The sequence below is a fragment of the Stegostoma tigrinum genome, chromosome 3 (genome assembly GCF_030684315.1).
Source record: "Stegostoma tigrinum isolate sSteTig4 chromosome 3, sSteTig4.hap1, whole genome shotgun sequence".
NCBI lineage: Eukaryota > Metazoa > Chordata > Chondrichthyes > Orectolobiformes > Stegostomatidae > Stegostoma > Stegostoma tigrinum.
In genome coordinates, this window is record NC_081356.1 from 7,914,637 (window position 1) to 7,941,824 (window position 27,188).

General features: G+C 39.7%; 1 protein-coding gene across 5 annotated transcripts in view; it reads left to right on the plus strand.

Annotated features, from left to right (window-relative positions):
• The window catches only part of LOC125451284 (ELAV-like protein 2), a 108,846-nt gene that overhangs the window by 22,536 nt on the left and 59,122 nt on the right, over positions 1-27,188 (plus strand). For 3 of the 5 annotated variants that reach the window (XM_048528247.2, XM_059642816.1, XM_048528249.2), the window contains exons 2-4: positions 649-739; positions 4,402-4,657; positions 22,235-22,338. In XM_048528247.2, the coding sequence (XP_048384204.1) occupies positions 668-739; positions 4,402-4,657; positions 22,235-22,338 (432 nt within the window). In that variant the 5' untranslated portion in view covers positions 649-667. The remainder of the gene's footprint in view (positions 1-648; positions 740-4,401; positions 4,658-22,234; positions 22,339-27,188) is intronic. The other 2 variants (XM_048528250.2, XM_048528251.2) reach the window with 2 other exon arrangements.

The following is a 27,188-nucleotide window of genomic DNA, read 5'->3' on the forward strand; positions in this document are numbered from 1 at the left end:
ATTAGCTCAACTTTAATTTGGTCTTTGTCCCTCACATACGACAGCATATTTAGTGTCTAGTTGCTATGTGAGGAGAGCTCCTGCATTGTGGCTGAGTTCCAGTTTTTGATCCATGTGCATGTGAAACATCTCTAGATTCAAACAAAAATGGTCTTGTGCATGATTAAAAAGCTTGAGAGCCCTTTTATAATCTAGGGGGAAAAGTCTACTTGAGTTCAACTTGAACTAAAACTTTTTCAGCATGTGTAAAAATCTTTGCACTAAGACTTCTGATATAGAGATGGCTGAAATCTGCTGCTGCATTACTAAGCTGGTTTGTCTGAGTGGAAGTAGAATATTGGGCTTACTATTTTATATGTAGTTCTCAATATATCGATTTCAAAAATTGCAGAGCCTGTCTGCAATTTTTGTCAGTCCTCCACATCTGACAATACCCTTTACTTCCAATAGCCAAATCATGGCACTAACTTTTTTATGCATGGAAAATTGTCACCAATATCTATTTAGAACAAGATTAGATTGGAATTGCCTCATTGTTGAGCCCAAACTGCATGGACATGCTCTGAATATACATAAGGCATTGTAAACTGATTTGTTGCATTATATTGTTAATCTAACATACGGTACTCTTTTGTGTCCATATTGCAGACGGCAACTCCAAACTAACATGGCAGTCAGACTGTGTGATGTGGCTACTCTGCTTAGAAGTGGTTCGTGGGCTGCAGAGCCTTGGACTGGGGTCTGTGGGACTTTTCTTTAAATTCAGTAGTGACTTAAGTTTTCTCTTTGAGGCCATACCAAAAACACACTATATACATATTGTCATAGGTCCTGTACTCTAGTAAAAATGAAATTGGTTCGGAAATACTTAGTTCTTTTGGAACAGCAAGTCTTTTTATCTACAAAAACTAACTTAAAGTGAAGCCAATGCAATTATTTTTGGTATGGTCTAATAAAACTTGTATAATAGTATTTGCTGAAAGTGGATTTGTTGTATTATTTCTGCTGTAGTGGTGCACGTGTTTTAACCGCTATTAACCTTTGCAAATGGCGTCTGAGTGGAAATTTTCATCCTAACACCAATTGCTCCACCCTGTTGCCCCTCCTATCCACTAAATCTGAATTGTTTAAGATTCAGTGCATGTGGTGACTTGGTTGCAAATTTACTTGCATGAAGTGTAGTGATCCCCAGCATATTAAGAAAATAGCCTATTGGATAGAAAGTTATTGCTCTGCAAAGTGCATAAGTGAATGCAAGTGTTCACTGGAATTCTGACCTAATGTGCAAAGTAAGTTGTGTATAACCTGTCACTACAGATATCTTACAATTCTTGAACAAAAGCTAGGCATTTCCTGCAAAGTTGCTCCTTTCTTGCAAGTGCTGTACACTTGTCTTGACTGTTCGTTTTCTTTTTGTAATTCTGAGACAGCAAACATTTCGAATTATAATCGCTAAACCCAAAATAGCTGCTGGTTTTGCATTAATTTTGTTTTTCCAATTTGTTTGAATGCCACATCTCAAAACAGGTCTCTTGTGCAATATGGGAATACTCATTGAATGGAATTTTCATTATTTGCTCAAATACTAACTTGGCTGCTGTGCTGTGAACTTGGCATTTGTACTTGAATGGAATAAATTGACATAACTATTTCACATTGATAGTTCCAAGCAAGTAAATTTTTAGATTATTTCTCTGCCTGCTTCCCATAATCTTAGTTCCAGCATCATTTGTACCCTTACTAGGATTGACCTATTTTTTTTTTAAAAGACCAACTTTATTCTGAACTCAGTACTTTGACTACCATACCGCCACTCCTGTTTTTGTTTAGGGGTTTATTAGAACATGTAGCAGGTGCTCTGTTTTGGTCGTATATTTTGCTGTTTGCTTCAAGACTACCCTTAGTGTTCAGTATTGATCCTGCATTTTGCAGATCATTCCAGTGCAATGATACAACTGGCATAAACGCCTGTTCTTTTGAGAATAAATGGAAGAATGGTGAAGATTAGATGGTGTATGCATTTAGCATCTGAAATACACAACTTGATTTCTGAATGTTGGTTTGGAGTGCTGTTTAAAGACACCTTTCCACAGTGGATGGTAGCTCAGATGCAAGTTGGACAAATTTAAGCACTTGAAGTCGACAAGCTGCATTTATTAGAAAAGGCAAATAATCACTTCCAATTTTTGCAGTTGGGTGAATTATGCAATTATGTGCAGAGCTTGCTGTTCAAGTACAGACAGTTGGCTATTTCCCTGTAACTGAAACATTAAGTCTACGTCTAGCTAGTCGGAAAAGTATGAATTTGGATGGGAGGCAATGAGGGGTCAGTGATCCCGAACTTCCCATCTGTTTGTGTATTTAACAGAGTATTCCCACCAACCTGAACCACTGCTCCTCTGCTGCTTGGTCTGCAGTGTTCATCCAGCTCTACACCTTGTTATCTTGGTTTCTCCAGCATCTGCAGTTCCTATTATCTCCTATCCCCCTCTGTCTCATTCCACCTACATCCCCATCAATATAAAATTTCTTCAGTTAAAAAATATATAACACCCTGGTCTGTATCAAATGTGGAAGATGAGTTTACATTCATGTAACTTGTGTAGTGTGGCAGTAAGGATGGAGCATTTTAAGGATGTAGTCACAATCTGGCTCAAAATACCTCTGAGTGAGGCGAGGCTAGGTGCTGAAGGAGAGGGGGAAGAGATGTTGCCAGACCTGATGTAAACAGGTAAATTTACCATGTTTTCTGCTCAGACCAGAGTTAGACCACTAGATATGGTGGATGAGGATAACTACTAAAAGGTACCAAATGTAATGAATTTAGGTTTGTGCTTTGAGATGTTTCCAAATTGAAAGTGGGCTAATTGCTTTTGTTCCAATAAAAGGAAGGGGTGGGTGGAAATAAAGGGAAATTGAAATTATCTGGTTTACCTTAGAGCTCTGGTGCACATTAGAAGCAATTTTTTTTTTAGTTTAGCTTGTGTGCAGTATGCTGGATTAGTTATGACTTCAAAATATGACACATGACTTGCAAGTGGTATTATGACCAACATGCACATTCCAGTTAGTAACTATAGTTTTGCTGAAAACCAAGATATTTAAGTTATTTATGGCACAGTTTGTCATCAAAGTCCTATTTTATAGGCTGTAATAAAGCAAGCAGCAGTACTTCACCACCAGATGGCGCTGGTCTAGTAGCTGCGGATGTGCATGACGACTAGTTTGTGATCCTGCAGTGCAGTTGAAGAATCACTCAAAACTAATTTTCAATATCTGAAGATTTGAAGCTTCAGCTGGCAAGCTGTTTTGAACAGTGAAATAATAGCTGTAGGATACTGAAGTTTCTTCCTAGTCAACAAATTAGACTTGGTAACACCTGTAGTAAATTCCAGTTGGAATTGTGAAGTTAAATTGTTACATTCTTATGAATATGTAACTGAACATTTTGCTTGTTGCATTCTTGTATTGTGCGTATTGCTTTCAACATGTCACAAGTTCTAATTATAATAATGTTAAAGTTCCATACTGACTTACAGGTTAATTGATCATAAATGCATGCTTAAAGACCTGATTGCAAGACATTTGATGTAATTTGACATAACTATGTTAGAACTATTCATCAAGGAGCAATTTTTAAAAAATGAATTGGCTTATTCAGACCTGCAAACACTTTGTGCAGTGAGATGGCATATCTTGTTACCTTGAGATAAAGTTGTTTTTTTAATTTTTGGACTTTCAGTACCTGGTCACCAACTTTGCTTTTTCTTAGAATGGACATTCAAATATTTTGCTCCACATTAGTTATTTCTCACCAGTGACAAAATTCTGTTTTATGTAGAATGAGAAGCATTGATTCATGAAGTTGTTTTTTTGCCTTTCACTTTATTTGACTTGTTTCTTTTATAACTATTTGTACTTATCTGCACATTCAGCTTGTCGTCTTGCTTGGTCATCTGTATCCTGGATGTCCAAATGTGCATACTTAAGGCCCCAGTATAGATATTTGGAGAATACCATTCACTGAATCCCATCAGTTGTTATCACCTTTTTTCCTACTCTTGCTTGCAATGGTGATTGAAATTTAAGTATGAACTTCTGAAAGCCTATCTGTTTGTACACTGGTATAGTAAGGGAATGATTTGTCATCTATGGCTACAACCAATTTTCATATGTGCATCAGGTTGGAAATAAATGTCACCTCTCTGCCCTCTTCAGCAAAAGCTGTATATTAACCTGCAAGTCATAAAGATGGGGCTTAAATTGTAGCTTTCCTAAAACTCTTAAATGTCATATTGCCATTTCTGGGGTGTGGGGGGAGCTTAATTAAGTCTTGTGGCTGTGTTAAATGACTCTTAAATGAATTCAAAAAGGTAACACTTGATTTCTGTCTCTTCATAGCAGGTAATTGCTGCAATGGAAACACAACTGTCAAATGGTCCAACTTGTAATAATACTACAAATGGTCCTTCAAACACCAACACTGGTACAAACAACTGCTCATCTCCTGTTGACAGTAACACCATGCCAGAGGACAGCAAAACCAATTTGATAGTCAACTACTTGCCTCAAAACATGACACAAGAAGAACTCAAAAGCCTGTTTGGCAGCATTGGTGAAATAGAATCCTGCAAACTAGTACGGGACAAAATAACAGGTATCTTCGCACTTGAGTTGTATGTTCTGTTTGGTTTAGTGTTGTAGCCACTTGTTAACAACAATATAAGTATAGAATAATTGTGGGCAGTTTTCTGTATTTCCCTTATTTGGATGCTCTCTAGTCTGCAGCTCTTTTCTACTTGCCAATTGTATCAGAATTGCAGTACAGAAGAGATCCTTAGCCCGTGGAAATGGTTTTTCCATCTTAAAAACAAGTTTACTTTCATGTTGCTTGTTTTAAATTTATTCTAACAAGCTGAGTCCTACAGCAATGGGTACAATAAGAATCTGTTCAAAGGAGCTATCTAGTTAATTAATTCAACTATCCTTTCTGTAAAACCCTGAAATTGGCAAAATTAGTCCTTTTGGAAAACTACTTTCCTTTTTTTAAAAGTTCATTCTGGTTCCTATCTGCATGCAGCTTTTTTTCCTCATCTAGCAAGATATTTGGTTCTGGATGTAAGTTTGCTTGCTGAGCTGGAAGGTTCATTTTCAGACGTTTCATCACCATTCTAGGTAACATCGGTGAGCCTCCGGTGAAGCGCTGGTGTTAGTCCCGCTTTCTATTTATGTTTCCTTAAGTTGATGTCATTTCCTGTTCTTTTTCTGAGGAACAGGAAATGACATCACCAATGCAGGAAATGACATCACCAACCCAAGGAAACCTATTCAGATAAATAGAAAGCGGGACATAACACCAGCGCTTCACCAGAGGTTCACTGATGTTACTTAAAATGGTGACGAAATGCCTGAAAACGAACCTTCCAGCTCAGCAAGCAAATTTACGTCTGGAACCTCAACCCGAGCTACAGAGCTTCTCAATATTTGGTTGTTTTTGTCACTTAGCCTAATTTTTTTGGATCATTCAGCTACAGCCTGTATGCCACTAGAAAACATTTTTCCACTGGTCCCTGTCTAAACCCTCTAAGTTTGAGTCTCGTATTAAGTTTTCCTATTGCCATCTCTCCTCTGAAGAGAATATTGCTTTGCATAAAAAAAGCCACGTAGAAGTAGACCATCAGGTCTCTGGTGTTTTATGACATACGTGTGCTGCTTCCAGTATTTACTTGATTGCACTCCAGCACCCTGCCAGTATCATCCCCTCTCCCATTGTAAAGGAAGGAAAATAAAGACCTTACCAGTCTAATCACAGGTGGTTAATTTTGTGACAGCAAGTCCAATATTCTGGCAAATGTTTCCAATGCATTGATCATTTGATTTATTACTGATTGTTATATTTGTTGGTCAAAGTTTTGATCTTCAAATAGAAATTCATTCTTCATCTACATTATCAATCTTTTAATTTTAAAGGTTTCTAACAAGTATCCCTTCATTGTCTTTTGTGGCGATGACAGTGCAGCCGTTTCAAAAAATTTAAATTCTGTTGTTACTGGGAGAAAGGAATGGAAGTAATTCAGTTATGATACTCATTTTTGCCTGTCAGCAATTGTGAACAAGCTGTGGATATTAACATTAGGGCCATCTGGATTTGTAGATTATGCAGTGTCCCTTAAGCAAGAAAGCTGGGTGTTTAACAACAGAACAGTCCCATTTATTACAATCAGGGCTAATCTTTGTCTTCAACTTTCACTTTGATTAAAACTGACTTTTTACTGTTAAGATTTCCTCTCTTTCAGCATTTTCTCAACTGCTGCAAGTCTACTTCTCTTCCTTTCTTTAATATGATTTACATGCTTGCACACAGCTGGAACTATTCTCGAACACTAGTATAAAATACTAGAATTTAGGATATGGAGCTAAATGATTTTAGGCTATTCAGTTTCTCTAGTACTTCCCTTAATTGCATTAATTTGCACACTCATAGCCCCCAGGTTACGCACTCCAGTATTTAACTTCTGTTGTGAACAAATTGTTTGCCCTATGCCTCTGTCCGTCTGCCTCAAAAGGACCAATGTTTACCTTTTTTATGTGAGCAGGCTTTTGGGTTACAATTGTGGCACAGCAGTTTGAACCACTTGAGTGTTTTGGCTTCCTCAGTAAGTGAGAATATTGGGATGAAGATCTAGGGCCAAAAACTCAAATAGCTGAAATCTCTCATCCTTGGTACTAGTCTAGTAAAACTCCACTGCACCCTTTTTTCCAAAACCATGGAGCCTATATTTGAACGCATTATTCTAGCAGTTTTCTAACCAGTGAATTTTAAGACAAAATCTGATTTTTATACTCATTCAGACTTTGTCTTGTCAACGTAGTGATGTGGAACAAGTTCCTGCTAACTTGTAAGACCTTGCTGCTGTTACTGTTCGTTATTTGTCCCTGGAGGACTTAGAATACAAGTGGTCGCATCTCCAGGACCTGATTGAGGGTATCCCAAGACTTTGGGGTGTTTGAGTGCCCCTTACATAAATATTTGATTCATCTAAAATATGGATGGGTACTAAATGATAGGGTGTCTAATGTGCCTTTTTAAGAATGGATATAAGGAGAAGCCTGGGAACACTACACCCGAGTCTGACTTTGGGCAAGTTGTTGGAAGTGATTCTGAAAGATATGATTTACATGCGTTAGGAGAAGCACACATTTCAAGACAAGGGGACATGTCTTTAAATCTCTTCTCACCTTTTAAAAAAGGCGTTTTTAGTGGTTTGTACGTGGAATGAATTCAAGGAAGTGGTGGACGTGGCTACAGTTAGTGTTTAAAAGATGTTTAGATAAGTACCTGAATAGAAAATATTTGGAGTGATGTGAGCCAAGTTGCAGGTAGGTGGGACTAGCTCAGTTTGGGATTATGGTTGGCAATGATTAAGACTGAAATGCTTGTTTGTGTTGTATGACTCTAAAGAAAGGCATCATTTCATGCTGTTAAATTACACCTGCCAGATTCTGAGCTTTATCTGTTCCTGAAATCTTGGCATCCTTGATTTCTAAACCATAATTTATAATGCACAAAGACAATCTTAAAAAGTAAGTGTGCAAATTTGTGTTTGGATGACTCATTTAAATGTGGTTTCAGTCAGACCTACTGCAGAGAAAATGATCTTTGTGGTCCAACTTGTCCATGCCAACAAGGTAACCTAGATAAATCTCTAGCCCCACTTGCCAGCATTTGGCCTATATCCTTCTAAATCTTCCTATTCACGTACCTATCCAGATGCCTTTTTAAATGTTGTAATTGTACAAGCCGCCTCCACGTCCTCTGGCAGCTCATTCCATATGTAAACCACCCTCTGCATTTTAAAACATATAACCAAATTTCAATCCCTCTGGGTCCCTTTTTTAAATCTTTGCTTCTCAGCTTAAACTAATTGCCCGTAGTTAGGGACTCTGAAACCTGGGGGAAAAATACCTTGTCTGTTCACCCTGTCCATGCGCCTCATGATTTTATAAACCTCTATATAAGGTCACCCCTCAACCTCTGAAGCCCCAGGCTATTCAGCCTCTCCCGATAGCTGAAACCCTGATTTTTGGCAACATCCTCAAATCTATTGTGAAGCTAGAAAGGGTCCACAGCATCCTTCCTACAGCAGTGCACCCAGAATTGCATGCAATAGTGGCCTAACCAATGTCCTGTACAGCTGGAACATGACCTCCCAACCCCATACTCAATGCACTAACCAATAAAGACAAGTGTACCAAACCCTGCCTTCACTATCCTAGTCACCTGTGACTCCACTTCTGAAGGAACTATGCACCTGCACTCCAAGATCTCGACAAATGGAGGCAGCAGGCCTGATTGCTTTGAACTGTTAGTATGCTTGTGTTGCTCAATCTTTACAATGCTGACCATTTTAAGTGAATTTTAGATGACATACAGTTCAGATTTAAATTTAATCTGTGCTTCTTTGACATAAACCATCCTATACCTGACGGGTCTGCATTGTAACCCAGTATTATTTCTGTACAGCTGAAACAAGAATACCCCTATGATACAGTTTCCTGCCTCCATTATTTTGTCCTGCTTGTTTTCCCTGTGTATTTTTTCCATGGGGGGGGGGTCTTGGGGAAATCGTGTCATCTTCTAAAAGGCATTACTCGCAGAGAATTACCTCCAATTAACTATCCCTGATTGCTGCTATTCATGGCTCAATTTGCGCATTGCTTTTGCCGTATTTCATTCCCTTGCCTTTGGCAACATCTGGTAATCCATATCTGACACTGATTTCCTATTTTGTAATTGATTTTGCACCATTTGTCTACAAACATGACCACAAATGAGCCCATAGCTTCCATCACCTCTTCAGCTGAGTTGATACAGGCTGTGTTTGAACTTCCACAGTATTGATTGCATTCAAAGAATGTGTACATTCTAAGAGGAAGCAATTCACTACTTTGGAGCAATTCGGAATTGATCTCACTATTCATAATTTTTAAGTTTTACATAAACTTTCTCAGTTCCTCATTATAAAATTTGATATCTGCTGGATTCTGGTTAGTGACTACTCTTAGCTTCTGCCATTGAAACCGCAAAGATGTCACACTTTTGTACATGCATTGTGCAAATGTCTGGTTCTCTAGCTTCACAAGTAGAGGTTATTGGTGCCCTGGGCTTCCTTTTTTTTCATTTGCTGAAAAAGTTAGCTCCTTTTTTTGAGGAATATCTAAACTAAAAGTACGTTTTCTTTGAACTTTATGTACATGCTGCAAATTATGCTTTTCATGTAACTTTTCCTTCTAGGCTTGTGGAAGCAGGCCATTTATCCTTCTGAGCGACCCACCCAGAAGCACCCTATCCCTGTAACCCTCCGTTTCTCATCGCTAATCCATTTAGCCTGTGCATCCCTGGACGGTATGGGCAATTTAGCATGGCCAATCCACCTAACCTGCACATCTTTAGACTCTGGGAGGCAACCCACATGGACACAGGGAGAATGTCTGTTTGGAGTTTGCACTGTCACCTGAGGGTTGAATCGAATATGGGTCTATGGCACTGAAGCAATGACGAACAGTCACCGTGATGCCTAATAAGTGACATTGAATATTTGCTTGAAGCTGTGAAGGAGCAGGAGTGAGAATTTTCTTGATAAAGATTAAAATTTAATCAACCCCCTACAATGAATTGCTTGGAAACCAGATAATAGTTAACTCACTAGTAAGGCCTCAGAGTCTAAGGGTATTAGAACACTCAACTGTCCGATCTAGGGTTGGATGTGCTCCTGTCGTGTCCAAGCCCAACCATTTCTTCATTAGAACAACTAAAGCAGGTTAAAATTGATTTTGTTACTTGCGCTGCCCCCCCCCCCCCCCCCCCACCCCACCAATACCTTGAGTGAAGACATGGAGTTTTGGGGTTTAACGGTTAGGTTCACATTTAACAAACTGTATTGACTGATACCTAATGTTAAATGTTCATTTTGTAACAATTCCAAAACTGTGTATAAATGGAACAGTGCTGAGACCTCTAATTCTTGGCTTGGACAAAGAGACTGAATGTGGAGGTGAGTCAATAACGTCACTAAGATGGATTGGAAAGTCATAAGGAGGGCATAGCCTTAGTCTGAGCAATATGATTAGGTTGTGATTGCAGGTAAAAATTCTCCATTCCCAGAGGATTGGGAAAACTGCCAATGCAACATTCCTTAAATAACAAGGGAAGAAAAAGAATGGGCAACTATATAGAACTATAGCTTAAGGTTTGTGAAAAATCTATAAACTAGAAAAATGATGTGGGAGAACATCTAAAAGTAATATCAAGCAGAGTCAGTGTGGCTTCATGAAGGGGAAATTGTGCCTGATAAATCTCTATTAGAATTCTCTAGGTAGTTAACAAGCAGGATAGATGGAGGGGAAGAATTGAAAGAAATCTTGTTTGAATGTACCACACATTCAGTTACATGAGACCCCATGATGTTGGTGCTGGTACATAACATGGACAGAAGATTGAGTCAATAATAGACAGTAGGAATAAGGGGGTGTTTTCAGGATTGCTATCCATAAGGTGCCACAGGGATTGTTTTGGTGACAGTTTTAATTAAAAAATGATTTGGATGACAAATGTGAAATCAAGTTTGTAGATGACACAGTGGGAAGAAACTGCTGAGGGTGCTGGTTAGAAAAGGTTACAGACCAGTCAAGTGAGTGGGCAGAACCTTGGCAGATGGTGCATATAGGGTGGGGGTGTGGGGGGTGGCGGGGTGGTGGCAGGAAACCTGAAGTTGAACACTTCAGGAAGAAGAGACACTGCTGGCTTTCATATTTAAAGGGCTTGAGTATAACGTGGCAGACATTATGATGCAACTATACAAAACCCTAGTTAGACCTCATGTTACTACTTACTGAAAGCGGATCTGGGCACCACTCCTTAGAATATTTTGGCTAGCAGGAATTCAGCACTGGTTTACAAAGATGATAGCCAGATTATTTGCTAGAATTTAGCAGCTTAAGCAGCGATCTAGTTGAGGCCTTCATGGTATTAACAGGAAAAGGTAGGATAAGGACCAGCATTTTCCTCTGGTCAAGAAATTCTAAAATCTGCATATAGACTGAGAATTAGGGCCAGACCATTAGGGAGAGATGCCAGAAAACACTTCTCCATGTTAAGGGTAGTGGAGATTTTGAACACGCTTGAAATGGTGGTCAACACTGTCAATTGTTTAAATTTAAATTTGAAATAGATTGATAAACATGAATGGATATGTGCCTGAGGCAAGCATATGGAGTTAGGATCATGGCTGATCTGTAGCCTATCAAATAGTGGAGCAGGTTCAAGGGGTTGAATGGCTTGTACCTTTTTTCCTATGATCCTAGCTGAATTCTAATTAAATGAAGCAAAACTACAGAATGGCACAGGAGAGATTTGGGCACTCTGATATCAAAAAAAACTAGAATCCACAAAGTAAATGGAATGTTGGTCTTTATTTCAAAGTGAACAGAATACAAAAATTAGCAGGTCTTGCTGGAACTATACAAGCTGGACCACAACTAGAATATTGTGATCACAGCAAGAAAGAGATGACTACCTTCCTGAAATATATACAGTTCTTAGTGGATTTGACAGCGTGAAAAAGTAGTTTTTCCCCCTTTTGAGAAGGTATAAGACCAAAAGGCACACTCTCAGAATAATGGGTTGCATATTTCAGGCAGAGAATTTGAGGGTTGTGAATCTAATTCTTATACAGTGAATGTACTGAGGGTATTTAAAGGCTGAGATTTGTCAGTCAGGGAATTAAGGGCTATTGGGATAAGGCTGGGAAGTGAACGTAAGAATTATTCATATCATTTCAAATCTCATTGAATGTCAGAGGAGACTTGATAGTCTGAATCTTATGCCTTATACTCATGCTCCAGGACTCTGAATGTCCCCTGGTAGAAAAAAGAGCAAAGCAGCATAATTCAAGAACATTACAGTTTGCCTTTCATAGTACCTGGAAAGTATGTGGCCTGGTATGAGTCGTGAGCTCTTATGTTGGTACAGCAGCTGATTATGAAGGGAAATTGAATATTATTACTAATTTATGAAGTAAAGGGAAGTTTTTCTGTACTTTAGGCAAGACATTGAAACAACATTTGCAATACTGAGTTTTTACTTAATGAGATTTAATTGTATTAGAAGCAATGCAGAGAAAATGATTCATTACTGAGATGAAGGGCTCATCCTATGAGGAAAGGTTGCAGTTTAGATGTTAAATGGTGCATTCCTCCTCCTAACTTGTGTTTTGCCTGGGTAAGAAAATCTTTTGGTGGTGAAAAGTCAAATGCTTAGGTTTATCAGCCACTTCTAGCAGTTTTCGTATAACTAAAAAATAACCTGGTAAAGTGTGCTGTGACAAAGGATTAGGAATACTTGTTTCTGATAAGTTGTAGTAAATCACTTATCTTTTCCTTTAAGTAGTTTCAGCTTTGTCATTGTCCGTGGACATACTGAAAAGTTGAAAATTGTAGCAAGAGAGACTCCAATACACTTGTCAAATCTATGATTCTAAGTAGTAAGAGGATTTCATGATTGGCGGTGAGATTTATTTTTGGTAATTGTGTGGAATGAACTTCCAGAGGAGGTAATGGGTGCACATACAGTGATAACATTGAAGACATTTTTGGCTAAAACAAATGTTTGGCAGGGTCTGAGCCAAGCGCAGGCAGATGGGACTAGTTTAGTTTGGGATTATGGTTGGCATAATCCCATAAACTCTGGCCCTAGTAGTTCAAAAGATATAGTTTGAAATGTTCAAATGAGTAATTGTGGGGGGGGGGGGCAGAAACAATAAACCAGCATCCTAAACTGGGATACTCGGTAATAAAATAGTGCTGAATCTGGGGTGGTGTATGATTTGAAACTAAAATGGTGTTTAGTTGTGTCTAAAAATTGGCCCAGTTGAGCACATGCTGAAAGCATGCTTTTGTACAGACTTAACCAATGATCAAATCCATGAGAAACTTTTGTATACTTGGAATTGCTGCAAAATGGAAAGTATTGTCTCTATTTTTTAGGTTGGAACCTACAGGTATCCTGTGCAGAAGTAGTTTGTCTATTTTTTGGGGGGGAATGTAGGAGTGCATAGTTGGCAAGTTAGAAACAAATGGTATTTGTCCAATGTCTTTTACCTGCCTGGGATACAGTTTTGTATACTTTAGAAGTGGCAGTTACAAATAGTTCAACTACATAGCAAGGCCCCACAAACAGTTAATGGGGCTACTCCGTTCTAAATTGAAGAATTTTGTGCTTGCAGAACATTGTATTTAAGCAGGACACTGGAATGTGCCTTAGCACCTCATCCAAAAGACAGCATTTCAATGATGTAGTATTGTCTGAGTGTGAACATAAGAGCATAGAACATTACAGCACAGTACAGGCCCTTCGGCCCTCTGTGCCGACCTACCGTACCAATCTGAAGCCCATCTAACCTACACTATTCCGTGTACATCCATATGCTTGTCCAACGACGACTTAAATGTACTTAAAGTTGGCGAATCTACTACCGCTGCAGGCAAAGTGTTCCATTCTCTTACTACTGAGTAAAGAAACTACCTCTGACATCTGTCCTATATCTTTCATCCCTCAGTTTAAAGCTATGCCCCCTCGTGCTCGCCGTCACCATCCTAGGAAAAAGGCTCTCCCTATCTAACCCTCTGATTATATTATGTCTCAATTAAGTCACCACTCAACTTTCTTTCTAACAAAAACAGCCTCAAGTCCCTCAGCCTTTCCTCATTAGACCTTCCCTCCATACCAGGCAACATCCTAGTAAACCTCCTCTGCACCCTTTCCAAAGTTTCCATGTCCTCCTTATAATGCAGTGACCAGAACCGTACACAATACTCCAAGTGCGGCTGCACCAGAGTTTTGTACAGCTGCAGCATAACCTCTTGGTTCCGGAACTCGATCCCTCTATTAGTAAAAGCTAAAACACTGTATACTGCCTTAACAGCCCTGTCGACCTGGGTGGCAACTTTCAAGGATCTGTCTACATGGACACAGAGATCTCTCTGCTCATCTACACTACTAAGAATCTTACCATTAGCCCAGTACTTTGCATTCCGATTACTCCTACCAAAGTGCATCACCTCACACTTGTCCACATTAAACTCCATTTGCCACCTCTCAGCCCAGCTCTGCAGCTTATCTATGTCTCTCTGTAACCTACAGCATCCTTTGTCACTATCCACAACTCCACTGACCTTGGTGTTGTCTGCAAATTTACTAACCATCCTTCTATGCCCTCATCCAGGTCATTTATAAAAACGACAAACAGCAGTGGACCCAACACCGACCCTTGCGGTACACCACTAGTAACTGGTCTCCAGGATGAACATGTCCCATCAACTACCACCTTCTGTCGTCTTTCAGCAAGCCAATTTATGATCCAAACTGCTACATCTCCCACAATTCCATCCCTCCGCATTTTGTGCAATAGCCTTCTGTGGGGAACCTTATCGAACGCCTTGCTGAAATCCATATACACTACATCAACCGGTTTACTCTCATCTACCTGTTTGGTCACCTTCTCAAAGAACTCAAGGTTTGTGAGGCACGACCTACCCTTCACAAATCCGTGCTGACTGTCCCTAATCAAATTATTCTCTTTTCTATATGATTTTAAATCCTATCTCTCATAACCTTTTCCAACACTTTTACCAACAACTGAAGTAAGGCTCACTGGTCAATAATTACCAGGGTTGTCTCTACTCCCCTTCTTGAACAGGGGAACCACATTTGCTATCGTCCAGTCATCTGGCACTATTCCTGTAGACAATGACGAGTTCAAGATCAACGCCAAAGGCTTGGCATGCACTAATATCATTTAATCTGTGAATTGATAACTATCATGTGGCTATCAATTCAGCCAAACTGGAAAGGGTTTAAGAAGCAAAGACTAAGGAGAATGGGCAATACCAGCTTAATTCATTTTAATTTGGCATCAGTATTGTAATTCACTCCTCAACTGACTGGTTTTGCACCTTGAGGAAAAACTGCTTCTTGTAGTCTCTGCAATTTTCTTTGGGTAAAATGCTTGAAACTGCAAGCTGTTTGGAGTGACTTACCGCTCTTCTAATAACTCCAGGAAGCTGGATGAAGTAAATGAAATAACAAGGTGTAGAGCTCGATGAACACAGCAGGTCGAGGAGCAGGAGCTGACATTTCTGGTCTAGATCCTTTTTTTCCTGAAGAAGGGTCTAGACCTGAAAAGTCAGTTTTCCTGCTGTGTTCAGCCAGCTCTACACCTTGTTATCTCCGATTCTCCAGCATCTGCAGTTCCTACTATCTCTCTGAAGTAAGTGAAAGCTTTGAAGGTCTTAGCAAAAGTTTGTAGCTTGCGTCGTGGATGCAGTTGCTTGTTAGCTTGCCAAGCTGGCGGTTCTGTGATGTGCAGATGTTTCGTTAGCTTCTAGATAACATAATTAGTGTGACCTCTGAATCATGTGGTGTTCTTCTTCCTTCCAGATTTGGGATTCTCTGGTGTGATGGTCTTGCTTCTGGTTCTGTTTCTTTAGCAGCGGTCTGTATATGGGGTCTTTTTTCTCTTTGTTAATGGAGTCTGGTGTTGAGAACCAGGCTTCCAGAAGTTCCCTTGCAAGCCTGGTGTTTGTTTGTCCCAGTAAAAAGTAAAAACTTGATACCAGTATTACACACAAACAGTGACCAGACTGGGACAAGTGAACATCAGACATGCAAGGGAATTTCTGGAAGCCTGGTTTTCAACACAGGACTCCATATAACAAACACATAGTAGCCTGCATCGTAATCCATAAGATCCCTACAGTGTGGAAACAGGCCCTTTTGGCCCAACAAGTCCACACCAACCCTCAAAGCATTCCACCGCCACCACCACCACACCCCCCCCCCCCCCCCCCCAATAATCCACGTAATCTACACACACCCAGACACTGCAGGCAATTTAGCATGGCTAATCCACCTAACCTGCACATCTTTGGACTGGGCACAAGATAATTATTTCTAAAACAAGAGAATCAGAAGTGACAAGATCATTTAAATCCAGAATGGAGCAGAGCACCAGTGCTTAGATTTGATGTTGCCTAAAAGCATAACGAAATGTCTGCACACCACAGATCAATTGGCTCAGCAAGCTTAAAAAAAATTGAAAGCTTATCCCAAAACACATTCTGAGCAGTGACCTGATCCCTTAATTTACTTGCTGAGGATGGGCTGTTTTGGGATTTCTTTGTTTCCAATCCATTTCTCCTTTTGAGTTTCATTTTAAGCTTGGTTTTGAGAAGTTCTAACTCAACTTGTGTTCATGTGCCCAGACTGCACGCTTGAGTTTTTGGTTTGATGTGGCTTGCAGTAACACTTCTCTCCAGTTGGGGTGAGAGTGGTTTTAAGGAAGGATCCTTGCTCTGAGCACTTTTTAGTCAAATGGTTTGCAGTTGCATAATCTTGACATAGTTTAGGTGTCCTCAATGTTAGTATATCTAATTTGAATTCTATGACGACTCCAACCTATGCCTTGAAAATAATTCAAATTTAAGTATCAAGTAGTGTTACTTTATAAATCAGGTCCGACACTGGAGAAAATAGGATTAGGTTTGGCTGCGTTTCACATCTAAAATATGCAAATTTGAAACTTTCAGCCAGAAGGATTACTGCTTCAAGTCAGTTTTGCTGTCGTACTCGTAGTGACATTTCTTTTTTTAAAGAACCTATATTGTTACACATGTATGCGATGCAAGGCATCTCTGTTTTAAGATGGAAAATCTTCAATATGAAGAGATGTTCTCTTGTCTTAACTTAAAAACATTCCTGCAATGAATAACCAGGTTAATTTCAGTCCAGCATGTTTTGAGGTCTGATTTTAACTAGATTCCAAACTAGCTGGGCATGTCAGCTATTGACATCAAGGAGCTTAGTTTTAACCATCCTGATGTTTGGGTTAGTTGGTGTTTCTCTGGAAATCCATATTTGGTGCCCAAGGTTTGTGGGAGAACTTTTTGTACAGGCAAGTTGCCTGTTTTAGCAATTGAGACACTAACCAAAAAAACTCTGCTGTAAAGTTAGTATTAAAAACAAAAAAAAAGAAATATTACTTGATGCAGTTGAACTCTGTTTGGTCACTACTGTTTGAAATTTGGCTTTTTCTGAATTAAGACCAGGATTGGCACTTCAGGCATCTGTTTCAAGATTTTAGTTTAGTTTTGGCCTTGTTTCTTCCAGAGGGTAGGAAGTTCAATGGCCCCTGTGTGTTGGCCCAAAGTAAACACGCACTATTACACTATATTTGCTTATGCCTTGCTGAAAGTACACATTTTCAGCATGCCTTACATGGTATTTTGAAATGGCTTTACCTCTAATTGAAAAACCATCTAAGCAAATCCTGTTATGAGATACAGAGACAACTTCAAATTTGAATTTTCAGTGCTAAAAGAACATTTTGCTACCATGTAGCAAATGACAAAAGCTCTTGACTTAAAACACAAGTGACCTAGAAAAGGAGAATTCCTAGAGAAAGGAACATTCCTTATTTGCTATATACCATGCTATGCACTGAATTACAGCCCTAAAAAAGACACTCAACCCCACAATAACTTCTGTAATCCTGCCCTGGTGAGCGGTGACTTTGACCATTGTAATTCATGTTTTCATTGAGTCCCCTCGGCTCCTGCACCAGCAGCGATGCCTGTTCTGATTGTGCTTACTCTGGCCATGCCAGAATAACTTTGCTGGAATCTGTAGAAGCCCACATGATATCACACTTCAGAGCTGTTATCTTTAACATCTGGCTTGTATCTTCCAAAACTAAATAGTTTTTCCTCTGCTGACTAATTGCTTTCCATTTGCGTTCATTGACTTTTTTAAAATGTCAAAATGACATTCTCTCCTTTCATGTTGTGTAGCATGTGCACCTTTTCACCTAGATTGAAATTCTGATCAGCTCTCCTTGATGCCCACACTCTTCTTTCCCTTTTGTGGCATGGTATGTCTGTTTATTCTGTTGATCTGGTACCTCCAACATCTTTTGTGACCTGGGGGTTTGTAACCTGCAAAATGAGTTTTTCTTGGTCTTTCTGTTGTGTCCATGCACACTGCTGCCTAACTGAAATAATCCAAGTCTTTCCCTTTGTCTGATAAACAAAACATCCCAGGCCTATAGTCAGACTGCAGAACAGATCACCTGACCTTTCATTTACCTGAACTTAACCTAGTGTTGAGGTTGTGATTTAATGTACCTTGCTGAATTGCCAGTATTTTGACAATTTTTAGCTTGGAACTAGAACAGAAACTGTTTCCATGCTGTTCCAATTTTGCTGTGCCACGAAATTATGTAGAAATTACAGCAAGAACAGCCTTGTTCATGCTTGTTTTGTGTCACAAGTGTTCTTCATTACTCCATGTACGAGTTCTTTCTGCTGTACCATCTCTCACTGTTTCACTGTTTTGCACTTTGGATAGTACTAAAGTAGAATAGTAATTCCAGCATTTGCTGTTTTTGAGGTGCAGAATTTTCCCTGCTTTAACTTTTTAATGGCATTCCCTGGTCAAGAACACATTGACCATTCCCAAATTTACCAATAAGTTCTTTTTGACACAGTAACATTGTGTGCACAATGGAATTTTTCAGCAGTTCAAAATCACGTTTCATGGTGTACTTGTATTTAACTACTATTTTCGGTTGTTACGGCTCTCTGTGGGATATAGCTGAAGTTGTATGGGCCTCTGGTATGCTTGGTTTTCTCCTCTGAACTGCTGTGCTGTATTAACAACATGTGGAGCTGGATGACCACAGCAGGCCAAGCAGCGTCTTAGCTCATAAAATGCTACTTGGTCTGCTGTGTTCATCCAGCTCCACACTTGGTTATCTCGGATTCTCCAGCATCCTCAATTCCCATAGTATCTGCTGTGCTGTGTCCTTGCTTTTCCTTATCTGTGTTTTTGCTGATCTGTGACTTTGCAAAAATACACACTAGACAAGAGTCTGCAATTTCATCTGTAAAGATCTGCATTCTAACGTTGATCCTAGCCTAGATTATCTGTTGGTACCAGGGTAACATTTTAAAATACGTGGGCTGCTAAATCCATGTCAAGCTTTTTACATCTGCTCTGAAGGAGGGCTAAATATTGTGATTTACTCCAAGTAATATAACTTTTTCATAAAAAACAAACTTAATTGAATTTTGGTGACATTTGACAAGTGTATGATTACGAGCAGTGCACTCAGAATATCGTACCCTTGGAAGTTCTGTTCTGCAAATTTACTAGGATGTCTGCAGGTTCACTGGTTTAGGTTAAATGTTTGCATAACCTAGACTTCTGTTATATGGCATATATATCAAGCCGTCCCTTAATATTGCATTTAAGATTTTAAAAATGACTGAGTAGATGATAACCTTTTCTGGGGTCCATTGTAATGGCTATTACAATTAAGCCATTGAGGAGGAAAACGTTGGGAAATATTCCTTCACAAAATGAAAGGCTACACCCCTCAGCCTCCGATGCTCCAAAAAAAAAATGGCCCGGCCTATTCAGCCTCTCCCTGTAGCTCAAACCCTCCAACCCTGGCAGCATCCTGAAATCTTTTCTGAACCCTCTTCAAGTAACACATTTTCTGTCTAGCTGAGACACCTGAAGTTACTGAATCAGCTTTATTGGAACAACTTCTCTGCCCATTGAAATTGTCTGGGAAATGTTGCCTTGGCCTTCCCTGTTGAGTTCCCTTTCAAATATGCACAGGAATTAAATACAAGAACAAGATGGCTTGTTATATTGGCACAGGACATTGGTGAGATTGCACCTCTAGTATTGTTTACACTTTGACAGACTGTCTGAGGAAGGATGACTTGGTTAATGGTGGCAGTGCCACAAAGCTTTACCAGACTAACTGCTGTGATGACAGGGCTGATTAATTCATGGGCTTAGAATGGAGATTTTTTAATGTATGTTTTTGGAGAGGACAGAGGGTGTGAAATCTCTCCAAATTTTATAGACTGCTAACAGAGCAGCAAGGACTAAATGCAGGAAGGTTGTTCAAGGGACCCCAGGATCAGATGTCCTATTTGGATAAAAATATCAGTGGTATGATGGTGAGGAAATGTTGTCAGAATAATCAGGATATAAATCAGTTGGAAAGCTAGGTGGAGAAATGGCAGATGGTGTTTGAGCCAAGCAAGAGAGGTAATGCAATTTAAAAGGCCAAATGCAAGAGCTAAGTATACAGTAAATGGAGGACTCTTAGCACTGATGTACAGAAGGGTCTTCAGGTGCAAGCCCATAGCACCCCTGAAAGTTGCAACCAAGTGGATAAGGTGGTAGAGAAAGTGCACAGCATGCTTGTTTTCTTCTGTCAGGGTGTTTGAATTGAAAAAGGATGGCAAGTCTTTGTGTAACAATAAATCACTTATAGTTAGGCCATGCTTAGAGTATTGTGCTGTTCTGGTTGAGTTTGATCAGCCATATCATATTGAAATGGTGGCACAGGCTTTCAGGGCTGAATGGCCTACTCCTGTTTTGTGTAGCACTGGGTGTGTCTGCCCTCTGCAGTGGCCCAAGATGGTACCTCAGCACCACCTTAGATTTGAGCTGGCTGTGCCAATGATGCTGACATCTCTGACAGGAGTTTAAAAATAAGTGCTTTTTTGTTTTGCCGTAATATTTTCTGTTTTCAGTATTCTAAATGCCAAATAGAGCTCAGGTTATCCCTTTTCAGTGTTTGATTGAGAACAAAATTGGCTTCTGAAAACCTGGCTCACTTCTGCCACATGGCTGCATGTTTAAGCCAGAAGGTGAATTGCAAGAATTCTACTTGTTCTAAGCATGTATGCTTTGACACTTCATGTAATTCAGGAAGGAGTACATTTAATTTGCTTTGGATAACTACTAAGGTTAGGGATGGTATTAATTTGTATTTATTTAAGAACTTGCTAGAGTCATTAATGCAGAGTGTGAATTGATGTTCAGTGATCTGTTATAACTGCAGCATTCTGCAATGCTTTTGAAGCTTAAATATCACATTTTGGTCTGTCTATCGTACCAAAGTTCACTCCAGTGAAGTGGTAGTGTCTCTAGCCCTGGACTGGGAGGCCCGATTCAAGTTCTACCTGCTCCAGAGGTGTGCGATCACATCTGAGCAGGTTGATTTAGAAAAATTGGATAAAATTGCAATGGGAAAAGGCTCAAATGAAAGACTGCAGGCTTTGTTTAGAATTGCACCTGGGAACTGTTATCATTAGACTTTTTGGTGGGGCGGGGGAGGAGGGAAGAGAGAGAGAGAGAAAGAATTTAGTGTGTAGTTGAAGAACATGCCTGTCCTTGGGGATAGGAGTGAACAGAAATAAATACTACAGTTGGACAAGTTCAAGATTTAATTGGGGTTGTGCATTGAGATTGCTGCTAAGTTCAGTGGTTAAGTCCTTTGTTCTCTCCAGCTTCTCTGAAGGTAGTGACAGCATGGAGTTTGTTTGTATCCCTCACTTTACTAAACCAGCAAGCTAAGGGATTAATCTAGCTCTGTGGGAATATGCTAGAAACCAGCATAGCTTAAAAATAAGTAGACCAGCTGTTGAAGCTGCAGTAAAGGGCCTATGGTACTCTAGCAGTGGGTGATACAACTATTCTGCAACCAACAGATCAGGTCCAAGCTCTCTCAGCCCTGAAGCATCTATTCGTGAAAGCGATTGAACATTTGACCAGTTCACCTGGAGGCATAGCCTCAATGAACGAATATCCCCATCAGTTCCAGTATTACCAAGTGAACTGCAGTGGTTCAGTGGCTCCTCGTCACCTTTCTCAGGAACATTTGAGGATGGACAATAAACGCTAGTCTAGCAAGTATAATTGACACCCCATGACTCTGATCTGCCCAGCTTTTCTTTGAATACAGCCACCTTCCTATAGGTCAGAAGCAGGACACAAGTCAGATTAGTGGAGGAATATCAGTTGTGTTTATAAATATCACTTGTTTTAACCTGTTCAATTTTTCTTACCATTCAACAATTTTAGAGTTGTTCATTAACCATGTTTCTTTGCATTTTGACCAATCAAGTTGTAAAACTGACTTCAGTTGAATGTACACAATTTGTATTGTGGTGGTGCCTTTGTTCTGTTGTAGAATTGAATTTAGTTTGAGAATTGCAGAATTGAGCAGTGATTTGACAGGCCACTTTCTATAGTATTAAGTGTTTCATACTCACTTGTATACTAAATATAGTCCTTTGCTTTGCTTTACTTCAGGTCAAAGCCTTGGTTATGGATTTGTAAACTATGTGGACCCGAAGGATGCTGAAAAAGCCATCAACACATTAAATGGTCTCAGACTTCAGACCAAGACAATAAAGGTAAACACAAGTTTGGCTGTGACATTTTATACTAGCACCCTGAATTTAATTTTTTTCACTTCCACTATAGGGTAGATTTGAGGTAATCATAGTACCTGATCTGTATGTTGTTGCAAATTGGTGGCCAAAATAGATTGCTAATAATCATACTATTTTTGATTCTGAAGCTGGGCACCAAGTTGAACAGTTTCAAACAACTTCTCAGCTGAAGGGCTGACTAATATCGGCCAGCTAATAAGTATGCATGACTACAGTTGTATGAGATCTGCACATTGGATCCAGTTTCCCACAATTTTAAATGTAGATTGGCAGTCTTGAGACTAAATACAAGTTCTCAAGTAAGGGATTTGTTTCCCCAAGTTGTTTTTGGCTTTGTCCAGAGAAGTTACTTGAATGTTACAGCTGTTCAACCAGGGATATCCTGGAAGTTGATTGCAAACCAGACATTGGCAGAATGTAAAGGGATGTCAACAGTTGGGTTTCAGTTCCCTCACTGGCTGAGATTGCCACTCATCAACCTCTTCCCCTCACCTGACGTGTGGTGTGCTTCCAGTTAAACCATCTTCAGAGTATGGTCTAGTTGGATTGTGGTGACTTCGCACTGCATAAGACAGAACAATTTTCCCCATGTCTCTTGCAATGAAGATACTGCACCCACTTGTTACTTTAAAGTAACTGCTTCTGTGCTCTGGGGATTCATATGTATCAGGGTGGTCTGTAAAATCCAGAATGCAAGATTTTTCTAACTTTGTCCAGGCAATTGTCCAGACGTGACCTCGGTGTGGTCTCTGGCCTGAGTGAACACTGTAATACAGTGGCCTTTGAACTCCTTAAATTTTTAGGGAGAAAGATAAGATAAAATGTTAGCTGTGATTTTGAGAATTTAATACTCTAGATACCTATTGAGAATTCTTTATTTTTGTTTCCCTCTTAACCTTCCCTGTCTGCACATCTAATGATCTAGCCCTGCACTACCTATGATTTTTTTTGGTGCATTGGGAAATTAAATAAAAGGAAATTTATCCTTTTCCAAAGAAAATTGTCTAAGCAGTGTTGCTTTTCCTGAAAACATCCTTTTTTCAGGAAAAGCCATTTGGCTTTGTATTTCTGAAAAACATGATCCAGAATAAATTAGTGATAATGGGAACTGCAGATGCTGGAGAATCCAAGATAACAGTGTAGAGCTGGATGAACACAGCAGTCCAAGCAGCATCTCGGGAGCACAAAAGCCAGCATTTTGGGCCTAGGGTCTAGGCCCGAAACGCCAGCTTTTGTGCTCCTGAGATGCTGCTTGGCCTGCTATGGTTATCCAGAATAAATTAGTTCCCCTAACCCCCAACCAGTGCTCCAAGAACAGGAAATTGCCTTGTCTCTAAACTCAGTTGGTTGGGTTTTATTCCTCCTGAAATTTTCCTTCTCCACTTTGTTCTTAGCTGTGCTCCTTTTCACTGAAATCTTAGGCACTTTTTTGCTTTTTATTTTCAAATCAATCTGTCCTGCAGTAAGGGATGTGATTGTAGCTTTCTTAAATAGTGATTATTTGACAGATTAAAATTTAAGATTTGTGCAGGGTGAAGCCTTTGTGCTGTTCATTTTAAACAATGACTAACTTTGAAAAACCAAACACATGGATGATCGTCTGGCTTGCTTGCTTTCATTTTTGGTGCCCTGTTTCCTGTCTAATCTCTGAATGTAGTTTCACCTGCAGTTAGTTTAGCAAATAAAGTAATCTGTCAAGTTAGAGGAGTCTTCAATTTCTTTGCCCAGTTTTTCCCTCATGATGGCATTTGAATGGATATTAAAAGCATTGTGTTCATGGCTTCATGCTTTATTGATTGGTCACCATTAAATGCCTAAATTTATGCCAAATCTAAGGCACCCAGTCCTCCTCTGGGAAAACATCTCAGCTCACCAAGTGAAACGTGATGGTCTGCTACCATTCTGCATTCCTTTTTACAAATTTTCAGATGTTGAAAGCTTGTAGTTTAGTTTTCTAATTGGTGTCACAATCCATCCGCACTAATGTTGACCCAGCTGGATCACACCAAGGGTCCCAACCCTCAACGAGCCATCATTTTGCATCAAAGCAAAAGTTAGCTATTGCACTTTTCGTGCACCAGAAGTAAATGTCCTCTTTCAGAAAGGACAATTATCTTTGGGTGAGGTCAGAAGTATCAGCTTTCGATGCAGAGAGTTGGAATATTTACCATCCACTGGCAATATGGTAGTTTTTAGCTCAATGTACTTGTATTATTTTGCCTCTAAATTGAACTGCATGTGAATGAGCTGAGGGCAATTTTAGATCTTAAATGCCTAAAGTATTGAAGTATTGTTTATTAGATATCTGCTTGTTGTCCCTGATGTATTTGCTGTATGAACAGTTTTTGCTGTACTTTTGAGTTTAAAAAAAGAACTGCAAGTGTAAATGATACATATCAGGAGAACCGAGGAATTGTGGCTTTTTGAATATTACCACCCATACAGCATGCACTGTAATGAAACAATCTAATTATTCAGTTCAATTACTACCTGCCACTTGTTTTAGAGTTGACCCTAAAACTTGTACCCATTTGAATAACATTTTTTATTTTGAAATTTTAAAAATCACTGAGCTGCTATTCCCACTACCGGGGGGAGTCCTTCTTTTAACCTGAGGACTTGTAATGACTTCTCTCAATTAAATGTGTGATAGTGTAGCATAATTGTTTCTGATCAACACTTTTCAAAGTAAAACACATCAGTATGCCCAGGAGAAGATGCTGTTTTTTCAGAAGCTTAAAATACAAGCTGTGACCCTCCAATACAATGTTTGCTTGAAATTTCATCAGTTATGCTGAAGACATGAAGATAGTAGGATGAAGGGTGTCTTTGGGATGGTGTATTTTCAGCAACCTTGATTACTTCACTGTAGCAATTACAGGAGAGAAATTACTTAAAGTACTAGGAATTCGAAAAGCAATGGCTGATTCTGTACAGCAAATGGTAATGTGGGTGTGCTTTTGGAAATGGAAGAATAGAAATTACACATCAAGCAGAAATCACATGTCCTGAGCATTGCTGTTGCATCTGTGGTTTCATATTGTAAGGAATGTAACTTGCATAGTCGCTTGTAGTAATGTACCTTTTTAATAGAATTATTTGGCTGAATTGTTACATTAAGGTCATAATCAGATTAGAGCCATTTCAAATGTTGTTTTGGTTCCCCGGTATTTCCTCCTTCAGGATAACTACTGAGTTTTTTCTTTTTAAAAACTTGGTGTTCCCCTTATAACAAAGTGTGAAGCTGGATGAACACAGCAGGCCAAGCAGTATCTTAGGAGCTAAGATGCTGCTTGACCTACTGTGTTCATCCAGCTCCACACTTTATCTTGGATTCTCCAGCACCTGCAGTTCCCATTGTCTGTGTTCCCTTTTTTTCTCAGTTTTAAATTAGCTTCAACGATCTGTGCATTTCTCCTGTTTAACTTGTTCGCCCTGTCCAATGCAATGTGCAGACATGGTTTACACTGAATTTTGTAACCCATGGTCTAAGGTTGGTAGGTTTGGCAGCACACTTTATTGAAAAACATGGCTGGGAGAAGTTGGGATTTTAAATTTTAAAAGCATCTATATAGAGATTTGCATCCAGGAGGCATGTGGGGCAAAGTGCAAACACCTCATGTATTGCTTGCTTATTCTGACTTTTTTGCCAGACTGGTAAATAATTGAACTTTGAAATTACTTTAGCCAATTTTCTCAACTTGAAGTTAAATGCATGTTTATCAATTCACAAGAGAATGAAGAAAGCGAGTTTTGAGAAGATTTGTAGCTCAGGTCAAGGTTCTGGATGTGAGTTTGCTCGCTGAGCTGGAAGGTTAGTTTTCAGACGTTTCGTCACCATTCTAGGTAACATCAGTGAGCCTCCGAAGCGCTGGTGTTACGTCCCGCTTTCTATTTATCTGGTTAGGTTTCCTTGGGTTGGTGATGTCACCGTGGCAGATGGAATTGGAGTTCAAAAAAGTCTGGAATTAAGAATCTACTGCTCATCATCATGAAATCATTGCCGATTGTTGGAAAAACGCATCTGGTTTGCTAATGCCCTTCAGGGGAGGAAATCTGTACACTCATCTGGTCTGTCCTACATGTGACTCCAAACCCACAGCAATGTGAATCTCAACTACGCTCAAATGTCCGAGCGAGCCACTTGATTGTACCAATTGGTACAAAGACTCAAATGAAACTGGATTGATCACCTGGCATCGACCTAGGCACCAGAGAAGACAACAGCAGAAGCAGCGCTGTTGACCTTGCAGAGTCCTCCTCTCCAAAATTGGGAGAGCTGTCTCTGACTAGACAAGCAACAGCCTGACATTTGTACTCACAATCGTACCTTACAAACAATGTCTCAGACACCGCCATCACTGGATATGTCCTGACTCACCTGCAGGGTGGCACTGTGTTAGACCATCAGGAGGGAGATGCTCTTGGTGTCCTCAACATTGACTCCAGACCCCATGAAGTCTCATAGCTTCATGTTAAACATTGGCAATGAAATCTCCTCCTGATTACCACATCCTGTCCTTGCTCATCTGATGAATCAGTACTCCCATGTTGAACAACACGAGGAGGAAGCACTGAAGATGTCAAGGGAACAAAATGTCCTGGGTGGGGGATTTCAGTGTCTACCAAGTGACTTGGCAGCAGTACTTAGATTGAGCTGGTTGGGTCCTACAGGACACAGCTGCTAGACTGGTTCTGCAGCAGGTGGTGAGGGAACCAACGAGGGGAAAAACATACAGGCCCTCATCCTTTTAGTTTGACAGGTGCAGTTGCATCTGTCCATAACAGTATTGGTAAAAGTGACAATAACA